The sequence below is a fragment of the Anolis carolinensis genome, chromosome 4 (assembly GCF_035594765.1).
Source record: "Anolis carolinensis isolate JA03-04 chromosome 4, rAnoCar3.1.pri, whole genome shotgun sequence".
NCBI lineage: Eukaryota > Metazoa > Chordata > Lepidosauria > Squamata > Dactyloidae > Anolis > Anolis carolinensis.
The window spans coordinates 200260785-200281016 of NC_085844.1; the positions used below are offsets into that span (position 1 = coordinate 200260785).

General features: G+C 39.9%; 1 protein-coding gene across 2 annotated transcripts in view; it reads right to left on the bottom strand.

Moving 5' to 3' along the window:
* Window positions 1–1503: 1503 nt before the first annotated feature.
* slc41a1 (solute carrier family 41 member 1) overlaps window positions 1504–20232 on the bottom strand; it is a 46422-nt gene continuing 27693 nt past the window's right edge. For both annotated transcript variants that reach the window (XM_003224004.4, XM_062978579.1), the window contains 8 exons: window positions 18216–18287; window positions 17502–17646; window positions 17266–17412; window positions 15802–15949; window positions 14524–14603; window positions 12480–12614; window positions 10266–10414; window positions 1504–5465 (listed from right to left, as the gene is read on the bottom strand). In XM_003224004.4, coding sequence (XP_003224052.1) covers window positions 5280–5465; window positions 10266–10414; window positions 12480–12614; window positions 14524–14603; window positions 15802–15949; window positions 17266–17412; window positions 17502–17646; window positions 18216–18287 — 1062 coding nt within the window. In that variant the 3' untranslated portion in view covers window positions 1504–5279. The remainder of the gene's footprint in view (window positions 5466–10265; window positions 10415–12479; window positions 12615–14523; window positions 14604–15801; window positions 15950–17265; window positions 17413–17501; window positions 17647–18215; window positions 18288–20232) is intronic.

The window sequence follows — 20232 nt, forward strand, 5'->3', positions numbered from 1 at the left end:
GTCTTCTTGGCTTCGATAAATTTCCTTTTCTTTTTTTTAAGGGTAATTGTTCGATCCTGTTTTTAAGCTGCAAATACAATTGGGTCCAGTCTGGCTACTCTTGGGTTAGTGGAAATAGGATGAACTATAGGTTAAAACCAAGGAGCCACGGTGGCGAAGTGTGTTAAAGCACTGAGCTGCTGAACTTGCAGACCGAAAAATCCCAGGTTCAAATCCTGGGAGCGGAGTGAGCGCCTGCTATTGCTCCAGCTTCTGCCAACCTAGCAGTTCAAAAACATGCCAATGTGAGTAGATCAATAGGTACCACTCTGGCGGGAAGGTAACGGCGCACCATGCAGTCATGCCGGCCACATGACCTTGGAGGTGTCTACGGACAATGTCAGCTCTTCGGCTTAAAAATGGAGATGAGCACCAACCCCCAGAGTCAGACATGACTGGACTTAAGTCAGGGGAAAACTTTTACCTTTCTAGGTTGAAACCAGTGGCCATTTTGCACTTTGGAAGTATAGCACTATGGTTCCACTTTAACTGCTATGGCAAAATCACATGGAATCCTGGCATTTCCAGTCTAGGAAGGAGAAATTAGAAATATTAGCTGGAGAGCCCTAGTGCCTCACTGAACTACAAACCCAGGATTCCATAGAATGTAGCCATGGCAATTAAAGTGGAATCATAGTGCTATGATTCTTGAGCATGAAAAGCCATGCAAGAAGCCAAGGGGCTTCTTGATGTAGTAAAGTGAATAGTAAATAACAAGGCTATGCCTATTTGAAGCGAAGAGATTAATGTGTTATTTTTCGGTTATACATTAGACCAGGCATGGGCAAACTGTGGCCCTCCAGGTGTTTTGGAATTCAATTCCCACAATTCCTAACAGCCTACTGGCTGTTAGAAATTGTGGGAGTTGAAGTCCAAAACACCTGGAGGACCACAGTTTGCCCATGCCTGCATTAGACAGTAGCAGGCATGCTTCCCATAGTAGCACATTTTTTTGTCCTTTATCTTGACTTTTAGGGCCTTTCCACACAGCTCCTATATCCCAGGATCTGATTCCAGATTATCAGTTTATCCCAGGTTATCTGGTAGTGGGAACTCATATACTCCAGTTTAAAGCAGATAATCTGGAATCAGATCCTGGGATAAAGGGCAGTGTGGAAGGGCTCTTAGAAGGACTAGAGACTTGCTTAGAACCTTGACCAATGAATAATATAAAGAAGCACATAGTGACATTTTTAGAAACCAGGTCTAACCACAGTCAACCAGTAATATGACATCTAAATATGAGTAATATGACCAAAGATGTAGTAGGTTGTTGATTAATGAAAAATTGAGGCTGAAGAAACTCCAATAGGAAGGATAGAAAGATGATCTTAAGTGTCAGTGATGTGGACACATGTAGGAAGCCAGAATTTGTTTTGCACCTGGATAGGAATATCAGCCCAAAAATTCGGCTAAAGGTGATTAACATCTTTTAGCATAGAACAAATAAAGGCTCAAGAGACATATAAATAAATGTAGTCTTTATTTTAACAAATATAATTTATCAGTTAAATTGGCATCAATTTAGTTACATCAACTATAAATAATTAAGTTCTTTTTTTTCTTTTAAATAAAAGATGTATACCAATAGCTTCATCTTCATTTGCATCCTGGTCTGAATAAACATGCATTTTGAGTGCAACTGGCAAGAATAAAAATATTCTTCAAAGCTTTTAGATGACATTCAGTTCACACACATTTCCCCACTTTACCCCCTTTTAGGGACAGCAAGATTTAGGGATCTCATCAAAACAGTTCAAGCACAACTTCGTGACCTAGAGACTAATCTTTATTATTTAGACCAGAGAAGATATGCTTAAAATGAGATGCACAGGCATAGTTCCTAATGAGAGAAGCAAACAGAATGAGGAACAAAAGATGTTCAAATGGAGTTGTATATAAATTACTGAAGTGTTAGCCTCCAGCAGTACACAAAACACTCATAAGACAGATGAAGGCGATTTTTAAAGTTTTAACAGGAAGAGAAAGAATGAACGCATTGGATAGGTGACATGAGGTAATAATTTTGGACAGATCTATTTTGAACAATGTTTTCAGCAGTGCAAGAATACACATTTGCAGAAGTAAGGCAACCAACCATGGCATCCCCATCATAATCCATTGTTTTGAAATACTAAGACTACTCTGCAAAGCAGAAGACAAAGATTTATGTCAGACATCTTTGTAGCTGTATCCCATTCCTTTTGTTTTGGTGGCAAGTTAGAACATGAAGGCTGCAGTGTTCATGTCAGATTCTAAGGTTACAGAACTACTCCCAAAATATTGTCCATTGAAGGATTACAGGCTTAAAAGCAGTGATCACTAGGCACCACATTAGCACTATTTCCCTTCCCAAATTCTTACTGTAAGCCCTCTGAATTGTAGCAATTTTGCCTCTTAAGAGCAGTTTCAGCTCAGAAGTTCAATTCAAATTTTATGGAAAAGCCAATGCTGTTTTCAAGCCCAACTAAAGATAAAAGCTTACTATAAAGAAAAGCAAATTACATATATTTGTAAAGCAAAGTTATATTCAAGGCTATGTTTAAGAATAGGTGACAGCAGAAAGCCAGTGCCTTCAATGCCTTCCTTTATTTTTTTTGCACTGCTACTACTTCTAGTCAGTAACAGCTAATTGACATATTGGCTGGAGGTTCTGGGGGATTGTAGACCCAAAATAGTAACTTCCCCCGGCTCTAGTTGAATCTAGATGCTCACGCCTCAAGACAATGTACTAATACCACTTTCTTCTTTTCTTAGAAAAGGGGAAGACATATATTTTTACTTGGAATGCATTTCTTCTTTCTCTGAATTACTTTCTTCTCTCAGTTTTTATATAGAAATAAAAGCTAAATGATGCATTAATCAAAGAGAAGCTGATGCAGGAACAAATAAATAAAACAAATTCAACAACATCCAAACCCCCAATTTAGCAGTGTTTTGTGATGAAATGCATTTTGACGATCACCCTTCATAGATGTGTACAATATTTAGTTTTCATCAGTGAAAGCAACTCCAGCGATATTATTGAATCCAATATTACAACAAACACAGATCAATGGAAACAATCTGTTACCCAGGAGGGTCTAGTAGTGACTCACAAGCTTTTCCACATCTAATGGTATGGAACTATTTTAGGTTTCCACTTTACATTTCTTCAACTTCTCTGCATTACCTATAGTGTTGGAGGACAGGAGTTGCTGAATTTTGTGCAGAGTTGTACACTTAAGAACAGGAAATCTTTGCTCATGGAAGCCAACATGTATTCCTCACTCTGCTCCCTACATAGACTGAACCCTAAATTAGCAACTCAATACAGTCAGCAAAAGCATTCAAGGTGTTTGCAAGCTAAGCTTCCTAATAGTCAGATACAGTAAGGAACCCTTTGGCTCAAATTTAAGTGTCATATTTCCCAGGTAAAAACTGCTGTAATAGACAACTATCCAACTGTAAAACAGAACCATTGATTTTGACATCACAGAAAAGCCAGTTCAGGGTTGTAGAGAAGCAATATTAAATATGAGGTACATCTTGCTTCTATGTTGCGTGTCACATGCTGACTAGCATATATTTGACTGACTTACCGTACAAATCAAGTGAAGTGTCAGAACACACAGTTCGTGTATGTGAAGCCTTGATATGAACCATCTGTACTGTGTGAAGGGGCAACAGAGATATGATTGGTCACTGGGTTGCCATCAAATAGTATCCAACATGTATTCAGACTTAGATGCACTCAACAATCTTGTATTGGTTTTCTCTAGATCTCAAGAGGTGCCAAATAGTGATTCTTCAAATTAAAGCAGCCTGGCTCAGCATCAGTATATAAATTCCAGGCATTAAAGATTTGGAAACCATGTATGTATTAAGTTCATTAGTTCAAGTTTGCAGTTCCATATAAGCCAGTCCCAGATAGACACAGCATCATGGATTTAAAAAGGCAATACGTGAGTTGGCACCCAGGAGGCATCGGTCAGTGTAAAGTAGGCAATAAAAAACAGACTTTTCATGAGAGAGATAGGTAGCTGGAGGAATAAAAAAAGTGTCAGCCTTTGTTTAATGGACTGTCACATTTCTGCAAAGATAACTGCTGTATAACAGGAGAAAATCATGTGACTTTTTGGAAGACTAGAAATGTAACATAAAATGACAAATTTACAATATGTACAGAAGAGCTAGTTTGAAAAGATCAGGTGAAAGCATGTCATCGCAAGCCACGTTTTCATAGCAACATCAGTTGATAATTAATTTGGAACTGGAATGAAGAGCAGCTCTAGATCGCAGATAGGCAACTGTGGAGCAGGAGGCATTTGAATGTCTACTCTTTTTTCCAGGGCCTGTACCCACTATGCCCGATGAGACCAGAAGTGACTTTATTTCCCTTCCATTTATGTTTTTGGCCATTTTTGTTGTTGTTGGTATGTGGGAGGCTTAGGGAACAAAACCTCTGCATTGTGTAGAAGTTTTGAGCCTTTTGGGAACACCCCCTTTATTTTTAAAGAACATTTATGGGGGTTCAGGAAGCTTTGTGAATCTTAGGAGGCTGCTAATTCGTACGTTGGGTGCATCCATTGAGCTGTTCTTTCCTACCGATGCACTAAATCATTATTATTATTGCTTCACTTCAAAGACCAAAGAAGACCTTCCATTCAACAGCATAGTGCAAAATGCACCCCACCATCGTGACTGATTTTGTTATTTACTAATAGCCATGGTCTTTTTCCTAAGCCTGGTTTGTGATTGAAGAGGAGTGGGTATCCAAACCATTTAATCAATTTCAGAATCCAAATGTGACAAACGAGGAATTCTTGTGATGAGTTTAACACTTTAGGAACCTGCATTGCATTTCAAATATTCTCTCTCACACATACACAAAATCGCACACATATATTTACATGTAGTGCCTTAAAGGGGGGTGCAAAATGAAAAACATGTGATTTCTTTAAAGATTGTTGATGCAATCATTCTCTATTGTATCCTACATATTAACCATTATGAAATTGCACTTGGTGATTGTCTTTACACATTTTTTCTTTCATCCATCTTAAAACTATATATACTTTTTATGTACAAACGTGGCTTGAAATAGAAACCACATAAAATTCCCATTGAAAATAATGAGAACCCAGTATCAAAGTTGAAGTCCCAAAGAGAGACAAATAGTGGGAATAGAGCTGGGGGGCGGTGGGGAATGTCACTGAAGGAAATCTACGGGGGGTGAAGAAGCTGAGGAAGGAAGGATTTCAGTCCCCCACATCTGTGTCCCGGTCCCCAATGAGCCAGAGGATATGGAAGCTGAGTGCCAGGAGACCGGTCCCAAGCAGATCGCCCAGCGCCGTCAAATATGGTATAGAAAAGTTGTCAGGGTCTAGGCCTCTGCCCCACATCCAGTGGACCATCCAGTCAGCAATGTAAAGAAGGATGAGAACCTGGAAGACAGAATCTCAATGCTTACAACTGACGTATTATGATTTACCTGAACACCACTGATGAACCGGGACATCAAAGGCAACCTTTTCTCCCCATGTGCACCACAATGATTATGAATGACATATATTTTCCAGTAATTATAAACTTATATAAGAGGATTGGCTTGATAGAAGTGCAAGAATCCCTGAATTCGTAACTGGGGACAGTGTTGAAGCTTAATCCAGAAAATATAGAGGTGTTTTACATAGGGAAATCTGCTGACTTGGACAAAGGTGTGCTGCCTATTTTGGATAATGTTGCAGTCCCCTTAAAGAGCTAAATACAGTACTGAGAATTCTGCTGGATTTACCATGGGGGAACAGGGATATCAGTGCTTTAAAAATAGATTTGGCTTGTTTGTCAACGATCCAGAAGAATCTGACCTGAATCTGATGTAGTTACATCCAGGCTTAGTCTGTCCGAACGTGTCTCCCGCTACGACCCACCTCGAAGCTAAAGATCATCAGATGAGGCCCTGCTCACGGTCCCGTCAGCCTCACAGGTGTGGCTGGCGGGGACGAGAGACATGGCTTTTTCAGTAGTGGCTCCCCGCCTATGGAACACCCTCCCCATTGAAGTCAGGCAGGCTCCCTCCCTCCTATCCTTCCATAGGAAGGTTAAAACTTGGTTATGGGGCCAGGCTTTTGAATAATAATTGGCAGCGTTAATTATTATCATGTACGCTGAACTCAATCGACAGACCCAGTTTTTTTTTAACTGAACACGCCTACCTGTATTTTATAATGTGGTTTATGAATACTGATGTAAGTTAATAATTTTTTAACTGATCTATATTGCACTGTATAATTTTTATATATGTGTTTTATTGTTAGCCGCCCTGAGTCCCCTGTTGGGTGAGAAGGGCGGGATATAAATATTGTAATAAATATAAATAAATAAATAGTTTCTGTATCATACTTTATGTAGGACAATCTTTAAGGCAACCTGGAGACTAAAACCAGTACAGAATGCAGCAGTGAAAATACTTGGAGGAACTGGGCGTACTGATGTTACACTTATGAGCTGCCTGTTTCCAGACTGAATTTAAGATGCTGGTAGTGAAATGTCTTGGATCAGGTTTTCTGAAGGACATTCTGAGCCTATTTGTGCTTGTACATGCGTTACGGTTAGAATCAGAAATTCTACCCTTTGGCCACAGAATGAGATATCTGATTGGTGAACATCAGGAAAATGCCTTTTCTATGCTGGTACCACAGTTTTGAAATGCCCAGGATGTCAGGAGGTTTTGAAGACTTATTTACTCCAATTAATTTTAGTGTGCTGCTGCTGCTCAGTCGTTTAGTTGTCTCTGACTCTTCGTGACCTCATGGACCAGTCCACGCCAGAGCTCCCTGTTGGCCGTCACCATCCCCAGTTCCTTCAAGGTCAAGCCAGTCACTTCAAGGATACCATCCATCCATCTGGCCCTTGGTCGGCCTCTCTTCCTTTTTCCCTCCATTTTCCCCAGCATCGTGATCTTTTCCAAGCTTTCCTGTCTCCTCATGATGTGGCCAAAATACTTCAGCTTTGCCTCTAATATCCTTCCCTCCAGTGAGCAGCCGGGCATTATTTCCTGGAGGATGGACTGGTTGGATCTTCTTGCGGTCCAAGGCACTCTCAGGATTTTCCTCCAGCACCGAAGTTCAAAAGCATCCATCTTCCTTCGCTCAGCCTTCCTTACAGTCCAGCTTTTGCATCCATAGGTTACTATGGGGAATACCACTGCTTTGACTATGAGGACCTTCATGGCCAGTGTGATGTATCTGCTCTTCACTATTTTTTCAAGGTTGGCCATTGCTCTCCTCCCAAGAAGTAAACATCTTCTGATTTCCTGGCTACAGTCTGCATCTGCAGTCATCTTCGCGCCTAGAAATATAAAGTCTGTCACTGCCTCCATGTTTTCTTCTTCTATTTGCCAGTTATCAATAGGTGTAGTGGCTATGATCTTGGTTTTCTTGACATTTAACTGCAACCCAGCTTTTACACTTTCTTCTTTCACCTTGGTGATAAGGCTCCTCAACTCTTCCTCACTTTCTGCCATCAGAGTGGTATCATCTGCATACCTAAGGTTGTTAATGTCGCATGATGTGTTCTGTGTACAAGTTGAATAGGGAGGGTGAAAGTATGCAGCCCTGCCGCACTCCTTTCCCAATCTTGAACCAGTCTGTTGTTCCGTGATCTGTTCTTACTGTGGCTACTTGGTCTTTATACAGATTACTGTTGTTCTAATTAAGACTATATCACATCTAGCTCCTTGTTTTAATGATTTGTACACTAATATTTGTTTTGGAGTATGGTGAGCATTTTATAATTTTAATTCAGTAAAATTCACTTTATCAGGTCCAAATACAGTACTTTAAAGGCATGAAATCCCATCTGATCTTGGAAGCTAGCAGGATTGGCCATAATTAATAATTGAATGGAAGCTCACCAGTGAATCCCAGGTGCTTTAGGCTATATTTCAGAGGAAGGAATCGACAAATTACTTCTGAATATTCTTTGTCTAAGGATACCCTCTGAAATTCATGGGATTGCCATAAATTGGCAGGTGACTTGAAGCCCCAGATACACACAGCACAAAGACTATCCTTGAAGCCAGAGGATAAATAAAGATAAAACTATTTGTAAAGTAAAATCAAATATGCTGACATGTACTGGGTTACAAAGTGAGTGCATTTACCAGTCTCTATATGTTAGATCTTTTTTAAAATAAATGTCTCTGACACAATAAATGTAGATACACAGTGTAAACAAATTCTATGTGTTTGATGCATCTTCATTTTAAACATTCTCTTGTTAGAAGAGGAAGTGAGCAGAATAATCACATGTTCAAATGCAGATTTACAAAAAAATCCCAATATTTTAAATTGGCCTGGCATTATCTATTTAGCAGAGGCTAAACCATTTCTATATTTTCATTTCTACCTATGAGGCACCACAGGCACAAAAGAAAATGCTTTTAAAGTCATGATGTGGCAATGTGTCACCATGGAAGCAGCATATGATTGCTAGAAATCCCAGTAGCAGAAACTGGTTCGGTTCAGTCTGCTACATATGAGGATCCAAGACAGAGACAAGTGATGTGTATTTAAATTATTTTCCCTTCTTAATTGGGCCAAAGCAGAACTGTCTGCATGCCTACCTACATTCGCCTGAGAGCTATTCAATAAAATTTAATGAGCAGATTGATGTTTCTGGTGTCTGCTTAATTGGTTGTTTTCTTGAGTATCTAATTCTACAGGTAACTGAATCACCCTTGTCAAGCCTCTAAAGCATCTTTTCACAAGGTAGGGAAGTAGGTAATCTACAAAGAACAAAAACTGTACTATATAGATGACACCCAACTCTACTACCCATTTCTACCTCATCAGTAGACTGGATGAGGGAAAGCAAATAGAAACTTAGTTCAGACAAGACAGTAGTAATCCTGGTCAGTCAGGGAACAGAAATTCAGTCTGTGCATGATGAGGCTCCACTCTATTTGAAAATGTGGGTTTACAACTAGAAGTCTTAGGGCCCTTCCACACAGCCCTATCCCAGAATATCAACGTAGAAAATCCCACAATATCTGCTCTGAACTGGGATATATGGCAGTGTGGATTCGGATAATCCAGTTCAAAGCTGATATTCTGGGATATAGGGCTGTGTGGAAGGGCCCTAAGTTTTAGTGTGGCCAGAGGTGCATTTAATCATTAAAGCTTTATACACCTGTTCTTTGGGATACTGGATCTGGCCACGCCTTCATTACATTCTGTGTGGATTGCTTAACATACTCTGTATGGAACTGCCTTTGAAGAGTGTTTGGAAACTTTGGCTGGTTCAAAGAGATCAAGGCAGATTGTTAACTGTGACAGGCTACAGGGAGCACACAATTCCCTTGGAAAAATAGGGCCACTAACTGCTCATTTGTTTCCAGGTGAAATTCAAAGTGCTGGTTATGACCTACAGAGCCTTATATGACTCAGTTCCAGGTTATCCAAAGGACTGTATCTCCCTGGATGAGCCTACCAATGTCCTGAGATATTCTGGGGAGGCCATTCCCTCTGTCTGACTACACTCAAAGGCACATCTGGTGAGAACAAGGAAGAGGGCCTTCTTAGTAGTTGTTTCCAGGCTTTATGATTTCCTCCTTAAGAGATGTTAGATTAGTATCCTCTTTGCTGTGCCTTCCATATGCAGGTAAAGAGCTTTTTGTTTGGATACGCTTTTGAAAGGGGCCTTTCATATATTTGTTATTTCTCTTTTCAATGTTTCATTTTAATAATTTTAATTTGTGGATATTTAATTATAATTTGAACAATTTTACTTTTCATAGATGATAAAAACCCTTTAGCTGTATCTGTTTTAACTCTTGCAAGACCACTTGAATCCCAGGAAAAGTTGATATTGATGACACTTCTACAGACAGATGATACTACCTCTGTCACCTCCAGATATCTTTGGATGACGTCTTTAACATAATCTAGGTCCACTAGCTACATTGAATACAAATGTATCCACCGTTTTTGGAAGGCCTCAATAAGTGACAAATTCACCACCTGCTATTTTGCAGGATGTAGCAATCTGGTGGGGCAGTAGGGACTGAGCAGACTGTAGATGGGCTACATCTTGCGTTGTCTATGTTAGAGGAAATATAGTTCAAAAAAGCCTGTTCCTCCTAGTATGGATAAGTGGTTAATAAAATAACTCATTCATTATTTTAGCCAAGTTTCAACCTCACCAATACGGCTGCAAGTTGAAGAGCCGAAACAAATATTTACCTGCAAAAGTGCTGCAGTCATGTAGAACAATATGAAGATCAAGGTGAGTGTTGTGTGGCCAGCCCTCATGCAGTTGATGGTATAAAGGAAAACTAAATGACCAGGAACCACCAGGAGGAAGAGGACTCGAGCAGATCGGGAATTCACATCTGCAGGACAGAAAAGACAAAAAAAGACAGCTGAGGGATAACTCTTAGGAACAGGCTAACAAAGAAGTGGAGCATTCCCTAGCTTTATTAGTCAAGCCTCAGTTCAGCCTATCCGCCAGAAAATACATATGCACATTGTGAAGCTTGTGAAATTCAAATTACACACAAGAACTGGAAATCATGTAATTGAAATATGAAAACAAGTATAGTCTTCCACAGCACAACAAAGAATTATTCCAACTTTACCCAGATTTTTCTGTATTAGCTAAATTTTGTGTTTAAAAAATGTGAAACGGTCAATGTCTATTCATCTCAAAATTCAAAGTACCAACTATACGAACTTCATTTACAGCATTTCTTCAATTGTAAGATGCTATTCATTGTAAGATGCACCCTAATTTCAGTATTACGATCATCAACTGTGATTCTAAGGTGAATTTTTAGAGATGGTTACATAAGGGGATAAGTGTGTCTTAGAACTGAAGAAATACAGCAGATTTTTCTGTCCACCTTGAAACTGAGTCTTAGCACAGACTATACACTTAAAAGATGTCACCTATGTTTTATATTTGTGTTTATCCTCTCTTCCCCCAGTCTGGCCTTTTGAACCACCTACGTAGTTTGATAAAGTGCCCCGGAGAACTGTTAAGTCTGCACAGTATTTTAAGACATCATGCCTGTAGTTTTTCAAAAAAATCTTAAGCAGAGTTTCTTTCACTTTTTAAAGAATCTTAAAGAAACACTGGATTACAGAACACAACAATCACAGGCTTTCATGGCTGGACTCACTGAGTTGCTGTGAGTTTTCTGGGCTGTATGGCCATGTACCAGAAGCATTCTCTTTTGACGTTTCACCCACATCTATGGCAGGCTTCCTCAGAGGTTGTAAGGTTTTGTTTTGTTTTGTCTTGTCAAAAATGGGAATTCCATTCAAGAAACAATCAGGGCCAGTTAACACCTCACAACAAAGGATTCCCCCAGGAGGAAGAGCCAAGCTTTGAAGCTGCAAGGCTATTGAATGTTAATCAAGGTGATCAATTGCAACATTGACACTTGCCTCAAACAGACACGAGTTCTTTCTCCCACCCTGGACCTTCCACAGATATATAAACCTCACTTGCCTAGTTTCCAACAGACTTCCCAATCTGTGAGGATGCTTGCCATAGATGTGCAAAACGTCAGGAGAGAATGCTTCTGGAACATGGCCATACAGCCCGGAAAACTCACAGTAACCCACAGCAATCACACATTGTAACCTCAGTGCCAAAACTAATTCTGTATCGCTCAATGAAAATATAGCCATAAAACATTTTAGAACTCTCTTACACGGCAAAGTAATAAATACAATGCCAATCTATTGTACCTACAGAGATTTATAGATTTAACCCAGAGTCAGGCATGTAGCTGGGAGGGGGGGGGGGGGGGCTTGAGGGGCTTCAGCCCCCCACCCCCCCAAAATTCTCAGAGTGGTCCACGAGAAGGCCTTACATTTATTATTTAAACTGTTATGTTTATTCATATCATGATCTGATCACCATGCTCAATATATCCCATATGCATGGGGGTATTGGGATAATGATACAAAAGGTTTGCTAGGGTAGATCCTCCCTCGGGCAGACTCAGCCCCCCCCCCCAACCAAAATCCCAGCCCCTCCCAAATCAAAATCCTGTCTACGGGCCTGCCCAGAGCTAACATCTTATTATAGAAAAAAACCAAAGCACAGCTATGGAATATTGAAGTAAACATGCTGGCTTGCTTACAAGTTTTGTAATATTAGTAAGAGCACCAAATATATGCATGCTGCCCACAATCTCCTGTGTAATTAAATTGCTCTAATTTAAGCTACCAAGATTAGTTACAGATGAGAGGAGATGTGCTTAAATTGATTTTTAACTGAGTTTAGAGCTATGCATATTTAAGGCAGAGCACATGCCAACTAAGACATTACCAGTTAGCTTTCTTTCCTGTCTATAAAGGGGCTTTCTGCAATTTCAAGCTTTTGAGAGGCCATGATTTAAAAGGAAAGTAGCCAAACACAAGAAACTTTATATACGTTAAAGCTACCTGAACTGAAGAAAGTGCTACAAGGGCTTGGACATTTGCGGGATACTGTTTCCGAGCTCTGTCCCGGCAGTCCACTCATATGGAGGTAAGTGGAGATGCGGCTTGCTTGGACAGCTACCAGGTTGCCACCCACACCTGCAAGAAGAGAGAGATTATGATAATGACATTTAAGCTAGAAGATCTGAAAATGCCCTCATGCCAATACATTCTAGAAAGATATTTCATAACTGCATAGTGCTGTCCTACTGCAGCATGCATTTTTATAGTATAGTCAGTTCTTTAAAAATGCATCTTGACAACACGTATAGATATTATATGTCCAGTTGGATGTCAAGCCTTTATCCCAATTAAGGGTAGACAAAACAGGGCCCTTTTCAGATGTTACTGGACCATAAGCCCCATCAGCTCTAGCCTACATAGCCATAGGTGAAGAATACAAAAAGCTGAAATCCAACATCTGGAGTGTGGCACTTTGTCCAACTAAACCACACTGATACTTTTAACTAGAATTAACCCATTGGCATTTGATAAATTCCATTACTTTAGCAGTTCAACTCTGGGATTAATAAATAGACAGAGGATACATTGCTATAATAGAAATCATGGATATTGGGACTAGCACCTACTGATGTAGCTGCGTGTATGAGTTTCAGTTTAGAGCTTGTGGTACATCTACTTAAACTCACATTGATGTGATAATTTTATGAACAAATTGCAAAACTTACAAGAAGCCATTAAAAAGAGACAAAAATCCACAAAGTATAAAATCAAAGTCAGTCTTTCATACCAGATAAGTATAGAATTTATCTTCTATTAAAGCTACAGTATTGATCATACTCAAGACAAATAAATCTCTCAGTTTTACTCTAATAAGAGATGACTGGCTGCCAGTTTTCTAAAAAAAATCAATAGCCTATATTAACTGTTCCTGCCAACATAAAAGGGAAAGCAATTTTATAAGCTTGGTATTAAATCTTTCATAACCTATTTATGTAATTATACTTGGATTTCATAAAGCTCCCTGGGTGGGTATTTGTATTAGGACAATAAAACACACATTAGCAGAATAAAATAGAACATATCTGATAAAACCAGCAAAGAAAGTGGAAATCTAAGCATATTAACTGACAACTAAAATACTTAAGATGAAATGCCAGAAGTGTTGGCACCAAGCAGATCTCTTGGGGTAAGGAATTTTTAATTTCAGGTTTCAAAACAGAGAAGCCCCATTTCATATCCCAAAGCATATGCTTCTCTTAATTGTGGGACAATGAGATGAGCCTTTCTTCGAGATCTAATGGCACAGGCAAGCTGGTAAAGGAAGATGTGTTCCTTGAGGTTCCCAGGTTCCTAACTATTTAAGACTTTGTAGGTCTACACCAGCACCTTGGCTTCACTCTAGAAACAAAGAAGCCACCAATGCAATCAATTCTAGGATTAGAGTTTTGTGAGCATTCTGGTAACTGTACTTTGCGTCAAATCTACTCATTAAAGTGCATAACAATATTCAAATAAGAAATTACTAAAATATGGGCCACAGTGACTAATTTATCTCTGTCGATGATTGGCTGTAAGTAGAACACTAACTGAAATTGGGCAAAGCATGTCATCACTGATACCTCCAAGTAACAAAGTTGGATCAAGGAGGGTCCCCACGCTCCATTTACAGCAGAATATTCCTATCTATACATTTCCTTGATTTAAAATATATGAGTAATAGGACTTATAACATTGTCAGGATTCTGTGTGAGCATAGTGGGCCCCATCCCATGACACACTATTGCTGATTATGCAAATTGTTTGTCTTCTTCCCCAATCCTCAAAAAAAATCAAGGTGATTTCTTTGGTATGCCAGTAGACACTCTATACATAGTCCCAAAATGATAATTCTATTCTGGTAGTCCATAGAGTCAGGGGTCCAACTATAACTACACTTGGCTGTTAGCTAGAATTGTAGTTTAGCGAAGAGCCATAATCCTAGCCAAGACATTTAGGTTCCCTAAATCATAAATAAAATAAAATTGATGGGTAGAGAGGAACTTACCATTGATAACTGGAGTAAAGACTGCCATTCCAGCAAAATTTGGATCTGACACAGTTTTCCCCAATATCAATCCACCAACACTGTAAGGAGAAAAATAGAAGGACATTTTAAAAAAAATTGAAAAAGCATCTGTGCAAGAGTCCTTATTGCAGCCTTTTGTACTTAGCAAAAACTGTGTTTGTTGTCTTCAGTACTGCCATGGGAACACCAAATGCATTCTGAAAACATCAAATATATAAAAATTATTTCTTTGAAGCATATCATGTGATCTTGAGAAAGTGGTAATAACTTGGGCTCTGTACAAGGAGCTATGTAAAAAGTCAAAAGCAGGCCATTTTAGAAGACGGATTTCACTGGTTCCATGTATGACTTGGAACACAATGCTTTGATTTAAAAAAAAAATGGTTCTGCAAAAAGAAAGGTCTCCTTAAGCATTTGGCCAAGAAATATGAATTCAGGGTTTGCTTTGGCCAGGCAAGAAGATTAAATAAATCTGAGCTTCAAATTGTAATATTTACATGAACCTCTTAACACATTTCATCCTTGAAAGGTTTGCCTAATTAATAGACTAAGAGATACAGCATTTGTTTTCCTTCTTCAGTTTTATGTGCCGCCAAAGTAACAGATAATAGATTGGAAATCCCTGACTCTACAAACACTTGAGTGTAAAATCTGCATCACCCATAGCCAACAATACAGGATAGCAGAAACTGTAGAACCAAAAGTATTTGGAGGGACAAAGCTTCTCCACTCTCTGAAGCCAAAGCATCATTCCTTGGGCCGGGCTGTGGCGCAGGCTGTTGAGCAGCTGCAATAAATCACTCTGAGCATGAGGTCATGAGTTCGAGGCCAGCCCGTGGTGGGGTGAGCACCCGTCAATTAAAATTTTTAAAAAAATAGCCCCTGCTCGTTGCTGACCTAGCAACCCGAAAGATAGTTGCATCTATCAAGTAGGAAATAAGGTACCACTTATAAAAAAGTGGGGAGGCAAGATTAACTAATTTACGACCTGGAATGAGGAAGTGCCATCAGAGTGGATGATGAAGCAGCTGCTCCCCCCTGTGGCCAGAATCGAACATCCCCTCAGAAGAAGGTTAAATTGCCTCTGCATCTGTCTGTCTCGGTCTCTGTTTGATGTGTGTATGGGCATTGAATGTTTGCCCTATGTGTGTATAATGTGATCCACCCTGAGTCCCCTTCGGGGTGAAAAGGGCGGAATATAAATACTGTAAATAAATAAATAAATTCCTTAAGAAAAGGCACCCGCCATCTTCCTACCTGCTAATTGCCATGGCAATGATGACTGGCTCCCAGCCAGAGTATAGGACCTCCCGGGCTGCTGGATTCCTCCTTGCAATGATGATCCAGAGTGGGAGTAGTGCAACAAAAAAGGCACACACCAGAGGATTCACGTAGGGTTTGTCCTCTGAGCATGAAGAACAAAGAGGAGGTTAACAGTCAGGCTGTTGCACTGGAGGAGCAAATCACAAGAAAAAGGTGCCATGTTCCAAGTCCGCTCAGAGAAGCAGAAAGCAATGTTCCCTTTTGACTATGGATGTATCAAAAACTCAAGGATAACCTAAATGTTTCTCCCTCCCTCTCTCTCTCTCTCTCTCACACACACACACACACACACAAAGGGCATACTATTCTAAGGCAATGGCAGGAAAGCTTTGGTCTCCTCATGTTTTGGCTTACAACTCCAACAATCCCAGCTAAAGATTACATCAGCACAGTTCTATCTTGGAAATTCATACGTCTTGTTCCAACACAAACTCTTCCTACATTAGCACAGGCAGGGTATGACTTCTGTCCAGTTGTCATCTCTCAAAGCACACTGCTGACTGAGACTGCATTTTAGACAGGCAGGCTCCCACTCTAGGTACAAAGTGACCTCAGGCTTCTGCCAAGGTGACCTGCTCAGAATGCAGATTAACTGCATTGAACTGGATTATATGACAGTGTAGATCTATCCTATGCAAGGAGTAGGCAAACTTCAGTCATATCCAAACTGTTTTCTTTTTAAATGAAAACCCCATAATTCCCCAGCCAATTTGCCAATAGATCCAGATAGAAAAGACAACATTTAGAAGAAGCAGTCCTCTGAGTATGTTCTGAGTCTAACAATTTCTTTCTATAACAGAACTGAACTCAACAGTTATTCCACACGAAGTCCACTTCTAACTACCACAAGCTTTCTTAATTAAAATAGAAAAAACAGCCAAGAATTAGAAAAAATCTGTATCATGTATGGATAACATTGACAAATGAAGTGGTAATGTGGTTTTGGGAAGAAATGAAAGACACAACATACTGCCTGGACATGTTTACAGAGAGATGCCAGTATCCCTGGACTAGACCAATATATACATAAATGCACTTTAAAATTAAATTGATGGGCATGAGCTGATATATTCTACGATCGAAATCCAATCATTATTTCCAATTTGAGGAGACCCACTGAATCAAACATTTCACATGTTTTTACTTAAGAAGTTCTTATTGTCCAACAGGCCTACTCTAGTTGGAAGTAACTACTGGTTTTAGGCCAGGGAGCTAAACCAGGTTATTCTCCTGATGTTACACTATAACTCTCTGCACATTTTAGCACTGACCATGCTCATCAGAGCTGCTAGGATATGAAGTCCAATGTCCAGAGACTTGTATGATTCCCGTTTTGCATAAGGTAAAGGTACCTAACTGTTCATACAAGATAAAGACATGCAAGCTTCTTATTCTTACCCAATTCTATATACAGCCCCCAGCTGATCCCAGAGAGCAGGGCAAGAGTGATGAGGTCACCGAGGCTGGCAGCGATAGGTGTAGCCACATTGTCAGGATTGATACCCATCTTTCGAGAGCCAATTATTACACCAATCATGATCATGCCTAGAGACAGGAGAAAAGAAGATCCGGTGATCCAGCAAAGGCACAGCAAGCAGGACACTTTCCCCCACCTCAACAAATTTATGCCTTACCCAGCACGAGGGAGGCTATAAAGGCAGTGGCCACACTGCTGGCACAAAGAAGAACCGCATGGCCCATGCTGAAGTGTCCATCTGGAATCCAGCCAAATACTACTGCAGCAATTGAGGCCAAAAAACCAACCACTGTTGCTTGAACCTAGAAGAAACAGTCAGGTATTAGCTGGTCTAATTAAAGTTGACATTCTTTCTGACACTATTCAGGAGACTACAATTGTTTACCTGTGGCCACAGATGGTATAGCAGAAATGGGGGAGGGGGGTTGCAGTGCTCCAGATATTGATGGACTGCAACTTTCACTAATCCTAACCAGTACTGATAGAACTGAATTAAGTTGCAAAGTAGGAGCTGTGGTCCAAAAACATCTGGAGGACCACATATTCCTAACCTTTGCAGTAAAGGTTTGTCAAGCATGCCAGCCAATGTTGTCACCCCACTTGAACTAACCCCACTCCTTTCCTGGTGCTTGCCAAGACCCAGATGGCATTTTGAAGCATGTAACAAAAATATGTCTTATTAAGAATCTTCTTTCAGATGGCTTCAGGAAAGTCCAACAGTAGACTCCTCACCGCTCTTTGGTGTTGGCAATCATGTGAATAATAAATCCCAGAATCTTTGAGTAGCAGACAACTAGGACTCTGCTCTCCTTGGTAACATTTCGTTGTTACCATCTGGCTCAAAGGCACCATAGTCTTCCCCAAAATTTACCTGTATTAAAGCCATGTTCCCTGTTATCATCTTCCAGAGTTCTTTAGAACTGTCCATTTGCCCAATGTTAGCCTGCAAGAAAAAAACAGAGTAAGAGTATGTTTTGGTATTAAAGCCAATGAATACCTGGTTCCTGAACATCTTTATTGAGATGTATGCAGCATGCTGTTACTGCAGAGGATAATGAGTGAGGAAGCTACCAACTACTTAGCTGTGGTTTTTCTATGTATGAGTCTTCCACATCATCAGTGGAACTCTCTGCCACGGAGTGTGGTGGAGGCTTCTTCTTTGGAGGCTTTTAAGCTGAGGCTGGATGGCCATCTGTCGGGGTGCTTTGAATGCTATTTCCTGCTTCTTGGCAGGGGGTTGGACTGGATGGCCTGTGGTCCTTTCCAACTCTATGATTCTATCCCCTCTACTCTGTATGCCTCAGAACTAAAATCCTGTTCAGCAGTGATAAAAATTATGATTAAGATACAGTTCTACATTTTAATACAGTTTCTGTATGACTGATTATCCCCAGAGAGGTGATAATACTACAAACCTTCATCACACAGATAGCTCCACTATCTTTCTGAATACCAAAAGGACTTAGTGGTCCGTTTATAATGGATTATATGGAGATAATGTGCTCTACAGGTACTTGGTGCCTTTTCACAGATCAAAGCAAAAATATCGGAGGATTTAACAAGTGTGTGCCATTCAGAAGGCTTATTAGAACAATGCCAGAACTGTGACCTGTCAGTTGGTCTTTTTGATTTGTAAAATCAAACCCTGATAAACGTAGGTCACAATGAGCCCTGTTTAAATAACAGGTAATCAGAAAGTGCTGTGGAAAGATCACCATATTCAGCATGATTATTCATTTTGGGGTAACACGTCAGTTGAAAAAGTCACCCTGGTCACAAAGAAGTTATAGTGATATTGGTTCCATAGCAGGATATATGCTGTGCAGTTTAACGTCATAAAAGAGATCCCATTCAAGGGCAGCAAAACTGTGAACTTCCCCAGCTTGTTACACTTGGAAGCATGGCAGATTCACAGCTGTAGTTTCTTCCAATTGTAAGACACACTTCTTCGTAACTTAATAAGAATGGGACGATAGAAGGTACACAAAAGATTTGGATTTAACTTTTAGCCAAGTGGTACAAAGTGTCAGGAAGTACCATAAACTACTCAGTTTCTAACCTCTGAAGCATCATTCAATAATAGCCTTTATAGGTACTTTGCACATCATTAATTTCCATCATAATGAAGGCTAAGAACACACTTCTCCCCAAAACATGAGAGAGATTTCCAAGAAACAAAGGCTCATGTCATTAGATACCTAACCGGGTGCACCCAGATAAGGATCCAGAACTATGGATAGCTTTCACCTATGTGTTACCTTAAGAACCTGAGATAACAATTATGCATACTATGCATTGATTCATGTATTTTTGTTTCTCAGACTGAACTTCATTTCATTTATTTTACTTAACACTATTTTTGGGAAATATTAAGGGTGGAATCTGCTAACGGGAGTGCACATCGTAACACAAGACAATAAAGAACACAATAATTGTATTGTTTCCAGTTTACAACAATTGTTTAAATCCTAATATTATTCCCAAGTAAGCAGACTCATTGAATCAATTAAAATTACATAGTGCTAAGGTACCATGATCCCAGTGATTCAATGGGTGTAATTTAGTTGGGAATTATAATTACATAATTATTTCTGGGTTGCTGAGAGTTTTCTGGGCTGTATGGCCATGTTCCAGAAGCATTCTCTCCTGATGTTTCACCCACATATATGGCAGGTATCCTCAGTGGTTATGAGGTATACTGGAAATTAAGCAAGGGAGATTTATATATCTGCGGAAAGTCCAGAGTGGGAGAAAGAACTCTTGTCTGTTGGAATCAAGTGTGAAAGTTGTAATTAATCACCTTGATTAGCATTTAATGGCCTTGCAGTTTCAAGGTCTGGCTGATCCCTGCCTGGGGCGGTCCTTTGTTGGGAGGTGTTAGTGGGCCC